The sequence below is a fragment of the Pantherophis guttatus genome, chromosome 8 (genome assembly GCF_059756535.1).
Source record: "Pantherophis guttatus breed Tessera chromosome 8, ASM5975653v1, whole genome shotgun sequence".
Classification (NCBI taxonomy): domain Eukaryota; kingdom Metazoa; phylum Chordata; class Lepidosauria; order Squamata; family Colubridae; genus Pantherophis; species Pantherophis guttatus.
In genome coordinates, this window is record NC_142070.1 from 14,786,216 (window position 1) to 14,799,162 (window position 12,947).

Consider the following 12,947-nt stretch of genomic DNA (forward strand, 5'->3'; position numbering starts at 1 on the left):
GCCTGCATCAAGCAAGTCTTGCTTGATGATCAGTTGACTTTGGTCCATTTTCTAACTTTATTTGGTGCATTTTATGAATATATGTAGGATCTAAGGGATTTGGCAAAGGAGATTGCACTGAAATTGGTGTCTGCTTTGATTGTTTCATGCCTAAATATAGTAATAATTTCCTGGGAGGTGTTTCTGATTCTTCTCTCCATCCACTGATCTTAGTGAGGAATAGTGCCGTCTGGGCTCTCTTGGACCTTCCATATCATTCTCATCTTTCAATACCATGGCAAGCTCTTTATTAGCTCCCTTTTGAGCCAGAACCCAATTTAAACTATTCTTGCTTGTGCTAAGTTTAAACTCCCCAGTATCTGTTTGCCCTCATTTCTATCTATAATTCTGCTAATTCTTTATGTTCCTTTCTGCAGGACATTCTTAGTTCCTTATTCCAGAGTTATTGTCTCCCAATACCAGGCTTTCAGAGATCTGGCCATCTTTATGACATATAAAGGAGGTTTAAAGATCTTTATATTTAATTAGTGGCTAATGTAATCAGGGTGTTCCACTCTATCTGATAGTTTCAGGATAACACTTTCTTTAAATTATTATGGATGTATATATCAGTGGTGGGTTTCAAATTTTTTTACTACCGATTCTGTGGGTGTTGGCTTGGTGGGCGTGGCAGGGGAAAGATACTCTAAAATCTCCATTCCCTCCCCACTTCAGGGGAAGGATACTGCAAAATCCCCATTTCCTCCCGATTAGCTGGGACTCGGGAGGCAGAGAATAGATGGGGGTGGGGCCAGTCAGAGGTGGTATTTACCGGTTCTCCAAACTACTCAAAATTTCCGCTACCGGTTCTCCAGAACTGGTCAGAACCTGCTGAAACTCATCTCTGGTATATACAGTCAGTGCTATCGCAGGATGCTATTTTAAGTGTATTGCTTTCATGCTGGACGTTTTAATGTTAATTTTTGTTTATGGGACTCCGAGTTGTGGATTGATCCACAATTCATTATTATGTTATTGTTGTTCTATATTGTGCCTTGGTAAAGGGCTAAATAAATAAATAAATAAATAATAACATTATTGCTAGTTTGCTTAACAGGAGAAGGATGTTTCCTCTCAAGCTGAAACACTTGGCCTTTTAACTGTTATAAACCCACCCCATTGCACAACTTTTGATTTCCTTTTTTCTAAACTTAAAATATATGTAAGCATTTGCTGCTCTACAAAATCAAGCATAAAAGAGATAAACATATTGCAACTTTTTTTTAAAAAAAATCAGTCATTCTTCTTGAATATCATACCTTTATCCCAGAGGTCTTCAAACTTGGCATCTTTAAGACTTGTAGACTTCAACTCCCAGAATTCTCCAGCCAGAATTCTGAGAGTTGAAGTCCACAAGTCTTAAAGCTGCCAAGTTTGAGGACCTCTGCTTTATCCAAATCATGTAAAGCTAAGCAAACATAGCAATTAAAAACAAAATTTCAGAGTCAACGACAACATGTCCTGTTCCCTCTAAACCTACTCTGCTGTGAAGGAAGAACATGACAGCTAAAGGAACATTTGAAGAACAGGTTTTGTCATAGGGTATAAATGAACTTCTCTTTTCTCCTCAAGACACACTGTACCAGGTCATTAATCTCCACTATGCTGTCACGGCTGTAATTTGAAACTACGAAGAATCTTTCCAAGCCAGGCGATAAAATCAGATCAAGAGTGGTCTAGCTAACATCTAGACACTAGGATCTGCCATTAATAAAAACTTGGATAGATCAATTGAGAATGTACAGTCAGAACATTTTGAATCAAATATTTCTAAGGCAACATCCAAAAGCTATAGTGCACACTCAATCAAACTTATGAGCACTGATCAATATTAAATCCAACTGGGATCCACCTCAGATTTTTATACAAAATGTTATTCCTTAGTAAATCTTGGTGCATTTTTGTTTCTGATGTCATTTAACAAGGATTTTTGTTGATGTTGTTTAATAAAAGGGGATCCCTGTCTTTTTTTAATCCTACAGGGTTGGTTATGGAAGATTATTTTTCATTCCCGCCGCTGCCGCCGATTCACCGATTCCCCCGTCGAATCCCCTCCGCTGACACCAACCACTGATTCCAAGCCCTGTCGGATCCCCTCTTAACCTCATCTTGAGAAGCTTTTTCTCCAGTAATATTGTACTGCAAACTAGGGCAGACAAAACCTTTGCTAGATTCAAAGAAGCTGCATTCCAAACATATATGGATGGTTCTCTGAACAAATGTATTTTTATTTTTTGCTTCTGATGCCACTGTTCAAGCATGATGACATGCCTATCTGTGGTATCACCCTTCTCTATGCTTGTAAGAACAGAGGACAGAGTGGGAAGCTTATAGGAAAGCCAAGAATCTCCAGTGCTGAGAAATGATCTGGTCCTGCCAACAAATAAGGGGACATAGCATAGTCACACTAAACAGCATCTTCAGGTTGTCTATGGAGATTCTCAATCATCCAGGTCATGGTTTTCCCAAAGATGCTTTTTTCCCAGAAGGCAATTGGACTTCTTTGTTTATCCACTGAAAACCTTTGGGACAATCATGACCTGGATGACTGAGAATCTCTACAGACTTCCATTGAAAACATTTCACTTCTCATCCAAGATTAACCGAGGAAGCTTATTGATTGAGAAGTGAAAGATGAAAGTGTGCCAGTGTGTTCACAGAAAAAAAAATGACAATAAAAGTTATCACTAATTTTCTCCAGGTACACCTACAATCAGTCAGCCGCTATCCTTTCCATTAACTTGCCGAAAAAGCAATATTTACAACTGCCTGTAACTATCTATATCTTTAAGTTTATATGTTTTTTAAGAAATTACCTCACTGCCTCTTTCAAGTCGTAATTCCTTTAAGAAGAAGACATCAATGAGACTCCAAACCAGTCATAATTTTCCTACTAAATCTTACTAGTCATAGTTACACCCCAGTTCCCTACTTACTGGCAAATGTTTTTCTGGCATTATACTATTCTTTTTAACACTGTTAAAAGTTAAAGGTACGAGTATAAAGTAGTTTATTGATCAATATTAAAATTAGTCATTTATTTGCAATGTTCTGAAAACTCTTTATAGACTTTTTGCTGACACCAAGATTGAAAAGTTTATACTTTATGGATTTGCTTATAACTAAGGGATGAGATACAAAATGAAATCTGTTTGTAACCCTATGGGATGAAGAGTTATTAAAATTGTCCCTATTTGTAATAACGGTTAGAATTCATTTCTTTATTTCTTTTCTTTTTCTTTAACATATTCTTTCTTTTCTTCTTGTACTTTTTATTTCTTACTATTCTTTTTGCTTTAAGTTTCATTTGTATTAGCTGTTACTCTGAAATAAAAATCCTTAACCAAATAAGTAAAACTATCTGGATAGAATCTTAACATTTCTTGATTATGTATTACCCAAAACACGTAATTTTAGGGTAAATGTTATTGGGCAAAGCAACCAAAAGAGGTGCATTAAAACAGGTGGGAAGACAAAATACCTCTCTTTGAATCATTAAAGCACCCATGTCTTTTGCCAAGTACTAGAGCAGGGATGGCTAACCTTTTCTGGACCGAGTGCCCGAAGCGCGTGCGTGCATGAATGCGGGAGACGTAAGCGCATGCGCAACAGAGATGAATTGGGGCAACGGCCCGCGTGCCACCTCTGGCACCTGTGCCATAGGTTCGCCATCACGGCACTAGAGGCTCTGCATCTTTTTAGAATGCTTTGGACATTCCAGATTGTTTATCTTTCCTGGCAATGAAAACTCGCAAGAAAATACAAAGATTAGACATAGCAATCAATGATCCAAGAAACCTTTCCAGTAAAAGCATTTATTGAATGTCTCTAGCATTCTGCAATCATGAAAGAGAAGAGAATCCCTAGAAACCATATTTATTTATGCCTATGTAAACACTCAGTCAACCTTGGCTGATTTCAAAAAGCAAGGCTGTACAGCTTAGTGAGAAATTGCCAAGAAATCCAAGGACTGCAGACTAGACTGGGAAGTCAGAAAAGCATTCCAGAAGAAACAGTTTACTGTTGCCTAGAAATCTACATGAGGTGTTCATGAATTTATCACAGATAAACTCAACTCAAAGGGGACAAGGCTATATTTAACTATGGATTTGGCCATGGAATTAAAAACATTAGGTAGAGCTGTATTCTTGCTAAATATACAGTATCTTTACCTAACCCTCCAATTGTAGCTATTCAACAGGGACCCATTTACATGGCCGCCCTGCGGAGAGGACATTTTTGGAAGGGGAAGAATACAAACACTCAGATCACAAATGTCTTTCTCCTATTGTATAATATAGACCCTCCCTGGCATACTGCAATCTCATTGGATCAAAACATTGTTCCAACAAAAACAGTGTTCCAATTTAACACAGCCTAGTTATGCTTGTTTTACAAGCTATTATAAGCAGGCCATAATTCCATATAACCAAGACCAACGGAATGTGAACTTAGCCACAGACTTCAGCTTTCTAAGATTTTTTTTTTTAAAAAAAACTTTGCTAAAATATATATTTTCATGATATGCTTTAAGACGGTGTGTGTGTGTGTGTGTGTGTGTGTGTGTGTGTGTGTGTGTGTGTGTGTGTGTCCCCAACCCCCGGTCTGTGGACTGACACCAGTCCACTGCATGCCAGAAACCGGACCATGCAAACAAGCATAGCCTCATCCGCAGGATGCAGGTAGTACATGAAACCACACCCCCTCTGGTCTGCGAAAAACCTTTCTCCATGGAACCAGTCCCTGGTTCCCCAAAGGTTGGGAGCCACTGCTTTAAGAGGCAAAGGCAAAATCTCCTAAGTTCAGAGAAGATGTTTAAAAAGATTTTTGACATCCATAAGGCAAAAATAACCAGCAAGATTCCTGTCCCTCTCTCAAGGATTGTGGCTGTAAAATGAATTATGCAAAATAAAACCATCCAATGCAAATTGGCAAGATAAAATAGTCTCTTTATGTTTGCATGGCCAGCCGATTTGTTATTTCCTATTTGCTGTCTTGTCTGTCTTAAACCAGCTTCTTTGAAAAAAGATAACATCCTGAAGCATCTCTATCTCTAGTTATCTGCATCTGAGAAAATAATACGCTAAAGATCATTTCTATAAAGAAAGGAATGATCATGACAGAAAAGGAAAACAGAATTGACAGGGAACTGTGACTCTACATATGGGTCTGCCCTCTCTTAACCTCTCATTCCCAAATGGAAGAAATAAATTTCAGTTCAGAAGATAAACTATTGAGGGAAGAGAAATATATCCATCAAGATTAGAGAAAAATGTATTGAAAAGGTCAAAAATTAGTGAACAGTACTAATAATAATATTTCTGTGCTTCCAACACAGAAGCATTACTATTACTACTGTTCACTAATTTGCTGGTGACATCACCGTTGCACAGGTAGGGACTCTTTCCACACTCTTGTGAAGTTGCCCATCGAAGTAGTACCCACTAATCCATCAGTCCCCAACCTTTTTGGCTTGGCGGCCCAGCGCGCGGAAGAGAAGAGATAGTTTTGTGTGAATGGTAGGCACGCATGTGAGAACATGCTCAAATGGAGCTTCACACGTGAATGTGAGTGCCTGCTGCTTGTGCAAGTGGACCTGTGCTCGCTTGCCCAGTTCCACTCGCGTGGCCCAGTTCCAAATGGGCTGCAGTCCATTAGTGGGCCATGGACTCGGGGTTGGGGACCACTGCATTAATCTACTTGCGGTCGCCTGCTTTCAAACTGTTGGACTGGTGGAATCTGGGAGCGTGGAATGGGAACTCACTCCGTTCTGTAGCAGCAACGGGTTCCGAACGTGAGACTACCAATCATCAGGTTTAATCTCTCTCTGCCAAGAACTAAGTAAGAGACTTTGAACAATCTTCTTTTAAACTTTACCCTCCCTCCCGGCTCCCAATTTCCAGCAAGATTTTAACTGTATAGTTTTACTTCTACAGCTGGGGTAGAAATATGACTAAAAGTAAAGGGGACTCCAGGAGTGGACTCAAGGCCAAGGTCTTCCAAAAATCTGTTCTCCAATTTCCAAGTATGGTCAGCTAAACTGGTTCATGACGATGTCTAGATCAATGGTCTTCTTAAATGCTACTTACAGTATTTTCCAAGGAAGCTTCTTATATATAATAATACTGTACTACCCTGTTTCCCCCAAAATAAGACATCCCCTGATAATAAGCCCAATCAGGCTTTTGAGCACATGGCAATAAGGCCAAGCACTTATTTCAGGGTTCAAAAAAAAATACAAGACAGGGTCTTATTTTCGGGGAAACACAGTAAATACAATAATACTGTACAAAAATAAATTCAAAAATATTCAAATATTTAATTTTGATGAACTAAAATTCATTTAAAATCATGTATAAAAGATGTCTGCATATCATTAAATGATTTTAATTAATATCAAAATTAAAGTTCAGAATCATCTGTGCTTGGAAATCTATAAACTCAATAAATATAGTATGTTAATAATCAAAGGTACTTTAATCTGGCATATAAAAACCAAAACCTACGATATCCGAATGTTTCTAACAAAGGTAGCTCTAATTAGATTCCACATTCTGATTACTTTCACTTAGTGGTGGAATTCAATTTTTTTTACTACCGGTTCTGTGGGCATGGCTTGGTGGGCGTGGTGTGGCTTAGTAGGCGTGGCAGGGGAAGGATACTGCAAAATCCTCATTCCCTCCTGACTCCTGGGGGAAGGATATTGCAAAATCTCCATTCCAGCCCCACTCTGGGGCCAGCCAGAGGTGGCAATTGCCGGGTCTCCGAACTACTCAAAATTTCCGCTACCGGTTCTCCAGAACCTGTCAGAACCTGTGGAATAGCATCCCTGCTTTCACTTCATTATTAATGTTGTAAAGTAATAATAAAAACAAAGTAACTACATTAATAATAGTGAAAGTAATGTTATTATTTTGCAAATGGTACAAATGTACACAAACCTGATTGTGCATTAACAAATCATCCTCATTTCTGCCGTCTTTGCTACAAAAAAGAAGAAAGAAGTATTAAGGAACATGTCATAAAGGAAAACAAACCATTTTTTAATAATCATAAAACCACATTTTTTAAAAAAAGCGGATGAAAATAAAAGTTAAAATTTCAAGTCATGCTTTATAATTCCTTCTTCGAGACTTGCATAGAAAAGCCAAGAGATCAATCTACTATTAACAGGCGCGAAATACATAAAATAAGACATTCATTATAACGTTAAAAGATTATAATGTTAAAACACCTTTACCTGAAAAATAGCAGCATTTTCAAAGGAGGACATATGCAGGCATAGGAAATCTAAAGTTAGTTTCCCCTCACTGAAAACTGGTTTCAAAGTATAATTGGATTCTCTAGTATAGACCTTAACTGACATTTAAAAATCTTTAATTTTAAAACAGAGTAAATTCTAAGCAAGTCACCTTTCTTCAGAAAACACTTCCATTTCATCTGGTCCTCTTCCATCTACATGTCTCAAGGAACCAAAAGTTTCCATCGCCTGTCAAACATTAAGACAATTGCTAAGAATGATCATTTTAAACATCACCTCTCAAAACCTCCAAACGTAATTGGGATTTCAACTCTCAATGCACCTATTCAACAGAAGGACACAGTTGTGTTTCATCCATAATGAGAAATGCTATTTATGATATAGACCAGTGGTGGTGAACCTTTTACTCACCGAAGACCAGCTGGGTCCCCTGAATTGAGCGCACGTGCACCGGAGGCCCGGACACCAGTTGGGGCATGCGCACATGCACAGCTGCAGGTGAGTTGGGCGACAGCTTGCGTGCCAGGAAAAATGGCTCTGTGTGCCACTTCCAGCATGCATGCCATAGGTTCGCCATCACGGATATAGCCAGTGAAATAGAAAGGGACTTCGAAGAACACACTAGCAAGCGGTCTACTGATTCAGAGATGGTTGATTGTCACACTGCTGTGCAACCATGAATTATAGTTTACTACTCCTACGGAAGGGAATTCTGGGGAATTAGAATGAGTGGGAATCCATAGAAAGGTTGAATTCCAAATGTGCAATATTTATAAGCCTCCTCTGAAATACCTCTGTTATCTCAAGTGTTTCTGCTCCAAGGGCCCACCCCAATATAGGTTATCCTTGACTTATGACCACAATTGAGCCCAAAATTTCTGTTGCTAAGTGGAACACTGTTACCTTCCCACCAAAGGTGGTCCCTATTTTTCTACTTGCATTTTTCTACTTAATGGTACACTCAAATGGCTTGCAGAACCATTCAGCAAGAATCATCATCAAAACCACTTGAAATTCAGATGATGCTATGACTTGGGCATCCATGGATCATACAGAGTCACCCAAGTCACAATGTGACAATTGAAAGCTTGGCTTTCATAATTTTGCTTACCAAAGAACTCTCTTGGTTGTCGTTAAACTCAGTTAGTTTGGTGCTGGATTTCTGACGTTTTGGTTTACTTCTTTCGCCAATGTAACCAGAACTGTTCTCATGGCATTTTTCCACTTCCTGAGCACTTAAGATACATTCTTCAATGCTACTGAAACCAGAAGGAATATTCTCTTTATTGATGACCTCCCTACATAGGAAGAGGGGGGGAAAAAAGATGGCAGAGTTCCAGATCATTTCTAGTTACTCATAAACGCAACCCAAGCAATTATTTTAACTTTGCAAGTTCTAGAAGGATATTTACACTCTATACTTCCTCAGTTATCTTATAGCCTTACATCTCCTGGCATTTTCTTCAAAGAATTTGTAGAGTCTATCTCTAGTGCATAACAAGGGGTCCAAGGGACAGATCTGGAATTTTGAAAATCTACTATAAGCCTTCATAAAATCCCTATCATGGCTGAAACGTGCTTGTTCACAAATAACAAGCTGTCGAGACTATTCTCTGCCAGGTCTTCAAGTCACCTAATAATGGGCATATGGCAATGTTTTTAACTTGACAGCTTTAAGATTAGGCCTTGGTGGCTAGGGAATTCTGGGAGTTGAAGTCCACCCATCTTAAAACTGCCAAGGCTGAGAAATACTAGCATATACCAAAAATTAATATGAGGTTAGAGCCTGGCACTTTATTCTATGATGTGTAAGCTTTTTATTTATTGGTTAAAAAAAGTTTAAACATTAAAGTTGACTGGATACTACCTGGAATTTCATAGGAAAAGGTTGACATATAAATGAGTGAAGAATATGACTTCCAAGAGGAAATATAGTATTGGGAATACATGGCAGGATGCAGGATTTCCCATACAGTCCTACTGTCAAGTACTTAACGGAAAATGAGTCCAGTCTAATGAAAGGTATTCTAAGCAACTTTCATTTCTGATTATGTAGATCTAGATCAGGGTGTCAAACTCAAGGCCGCAGGCTGGATCTGACCCGCGGGGCTGCCCTGGGAACAGCAAAGGACCCGCCCACAGTGCCTCTGCCAGTGCAAATGTGCAGCTCTTGCGAGCTCCGTTTTCAACTGTGACAGCCTCCTGCAACCTTCTGCCAGCGAAAATGGAGCTTGGGAGGGCTTCATGGTCCACTACAGGTGCCCCCGACATGAGTGACGTCGAGCTGGCCCTGCCCACCCTGCCCACGCCCACCCCAGCCCCCCATGGTCAAACACAACCCTGATGCGGCCCTCAATGAAGTCAAGTTTGATACCTCTGGTCTAGACAAACCTGACAGGGAAATTAGAATATTTGGAAAAATTTCCATCAAACAGATATATATATATAAAGTTCTAAGATTTATATTTCTTCTTTTCTGTCAAGGATGCAGCAGAAATAGAGGAACAGCTTCACAGGAAATTCTCTCACAAACTTTTCTAATTTGTAAGGATTATCATTCAAACACATAAATTGTTTATGGAATCAGACATCATATATGCCTGGATCTAATTCAGCTGCAGCGTTCATTAAAAACTTAGCCACAAACCTCCTTGGTTGTAAACTTGTAATTTTTTATTAAAAAACAACAACACCTGCTACTCAAGTAGTCAGTTAAAGTTTGGGTAACTTTTAAAATTATGAGTTATTTCACAAGATAAAAAGTTTCATGTGTATACAGAAGTTTATTCGTTTAAACTGAAAAACAGACAGAAAACATAGTCTGCAAAATGTTCACTTTCTGCCAAAACTTTTCAATAAAAAATTTAAAACTGAGGAGGAAGAACTGTGATGATTCCAACCTCTTTCCACAATTATCTAGGAATATTAGCTCTGGAATGCATTGGGCTCCTTGGCAACCTAAGAGAGGGGAACCAGTTTTTTGCAATTATCTGACAATTGCTATCAGACAGCTCTAAAACTGTCTCATAGGAGAAGAAGAAGAAAAGAGAAGAAAAAAGTATACCTATCTCTGGTCTTTCGGCCTTCATCTTGTTCTTTATGATGTCGCCTGCGCTGCCCAGTAGATACACCAGAAGACGTTAATGATGTTCCAGATTCAGATTCTTCAGAACTCTGACCACTAGAGCCATGAACATCAAAAAGATGTTGTTCGACAGCTGTCCGGATAGTCTTTTCTAAGAATCTGTCAAAGCAAGATAAGTTATACACACATACATATACACAGGTATTAATATATTTTTTAAAAAAGTAATAATGAATTCCCAATGTGAACCATTCAATATTTTTACACATTTATAAGCGCATGCCTCAAAAATGATTTGCAAGAAGTGTTTCAAATATGGCTTAAGTTCTACTATTAAGTTCTACTTATTCATTAAAAGAGACTAACTTTTTTCAGGCTTCTGCATAAAAATGGAAAGGAAGGGACTTCTGCTTTAAGAGTTGTCCTAGTTTGAATGAAAGGATTCCATAAAACAGCAGCATTTGTTTTTTCCTGGTGAATTTATTATTTTGCTTGGTTAGATTCACTAAGTCATTTGTCCCATAAAAACATTTTTGCATTTTTGTATCTCTTAATGTTAAGAGATTAAGAAGGTTATTTATCCAAATATGTTTGCTAGCATTTTCTATCCAGTTTGATTAAAATATAAATATGGGATAAATAGGATAAATATATAAATATTTATATATTATCCTATATAAATATAGGATAAATATGTTTGATAAAAAAAAATAGATGAAGAAAAGAGGACAGGAAAAAACCCCATGACAAATAAAAACATAAAGGAGAATTTTTTTTAGAGAGATATGAGATCTGTTCCATAGCATCCAATTCAAAATTGGATGTTGCTTATAATGTCTTTCATTTTGCTGTGTCCTTGATAAAAGAATTTACACAATAAAGTATGTTTTTCAGACACCTGAGATACTACCTTCCCCTCACCAATATTTTTTTTATTAGATTTGTACTCTTTCTCTTTCTTTTAGAGTGAACAGCTGTGGGTTGTATTTGTATGAAGAGTGCACAGACCTGATTAATAAACATATTTGTAGTCATTTTTTCTGTGAGGCACAAGGCAGAGCTCCCTTTCAGAGTCCCATGTTTATTTGTGTAGGGTTAGTTGGAAAAAGAGACACTGTCTCAAGTTCATCCAGAAAAATGTATGGCTAAGTGGAGAGCAAAACCTAGTTCTTTTGAATCCACTCTTCAGGGAATCATGCAGCCTGATCTTCTGACTTTCCTTGCTTATATAGGAAATTTCTGTGGCTCACTTATTTTCTTTATTAATGCTATATTGATCATTGCTACTGTAAACATATGATTCTCTGCCTTCATTCAAATAGTCTACCTTTTCCTTCTTTACCTACTGTGTGTTTTTAATATATAGCTCCCTCTACTGATAAAAAAAAATCTTGTAGCATTTACTTAAAAAAAAATACTGTGGCAGACCAACAAGTGAAAAAGAGAGGAGAGGTCTTTTGTTGAGGGAATTTTGGGGGGTGGGGACAGTGTCTCTGTTTTTGTTTCTAAGGGTAAAAGGGGTTCCTTGAGTTTTTGAGTATTTAAAGAGGAAAAAAAGTCCAGGGGGGAAAAAACTTTTTGGTCTTTTGTTTCTTTTGAGAGATGCAGTTGAAAGAAGTCTGAAGACTGACATGCAGTATTTCTGAATCTAGGCAACCTGGGACTGGGCCTTACCTGAGTGGAAGAAATCTTGAATGTACAATAAATATGAAATAAGATCACTTAACTGGCTTGAAACAAGATCGGGTCAAATTGGCTCGAAGTACACCCTTCCTTAAGAAGTCAAGCAACTATCAAACTGGCTACAGGTAGGCCTCAACTTACGACCACAACTGAGCCCAAAATTTCCTAAGCAAGACCGTTGTTATGTGAGTTCTGCCTCACTTTATGACCTTTTTTACCACAATTATTAAGTGAAACACTGCTGTTGTTAAATTAGTAATGTGGTTGTCAAGTGAATTTCGCTTCCAAATTGACTCCGCTTGTTCAGATGGACCCAAAAGGTGATCACATGATCCTGGGACCCTGCAACTGTCATATATACATGCCAGTTGCCAAGCGTCCAAATTCTGATCATATGACCATGGGGATGTTGCAATAGTTTTAAGTATGAAAAATGACTGTAATCACTTTTATCAGTGCTGTTGTAACTTTAAATTGTCACTAATTGAATGGTTATAAGTGAAGCACTACTTGTACATATTATCCAATAGGCAGGTTATTACATTCAATTAGAACAGGGGTGTCAAACTCAAGGCCCAGGGGCCAGATCTGGGCCGCAGGGTAGCTTAGATCTGGCCTGGGGGCTGCCCTGGAAACAATGGACCAGCCTGCAGTGCCCCTGCCAGGGAAAACGGAGCTCAGGAGGGCTGTGTGCAGCCCTGCTGAGTTCCATTTTTGCTGGCAGAGGGTTGCAGGAGGCCATCGCAGCCGAAACCGAGCTTAGGAGCCCGTTTTCGCTGGCAGAGCGCTCAGGCCTCCACAGGCGCCCCCGACACGAGTGACATCAAGCTGGCCACACCTACCCTGGCCACGCCCACCCCAGCTCCCCAAGGTAAAACA

General features: G+C 38.7%; 1 protein-coding gene across 6 annotated transcripts in view; it reads right to left on the bottom strand.

The window, feature by feature from the left end:
* FAM13A (family with sequence similarity 13 member A) overlaps positions 1-12,947 on the bottom strand; it is a 150,938-nt gene that overhangs the window by 29,571 nt on the left and 108,420 nt on the right. For all 6 annotated transcript variants that reach the window (XM_087875130.1, XM_060686961.2, XM_060686962.2 and 3 more), the window contains 4 exons: positions 10,365-10,544; positions 8,412-8,598; positions 7,452-7,528; positions 6,981-7,023 (listed from right to left, as the gene is read on the bottom strand). In XM_087875130.1, the coding sequence (XP_087731256.1) occupies positions 6,981-7,023; positions 7,452-7,528; positions 8,412-8,598; positions 10,365-10,544 (487 nt within the window). The remainder of the gene's footprint in view (positions 1-6,980; positions 7,024-7,451; positions 7,529-8,411; positions 8,599-10,364; positions 10,545-12,947) is intronic.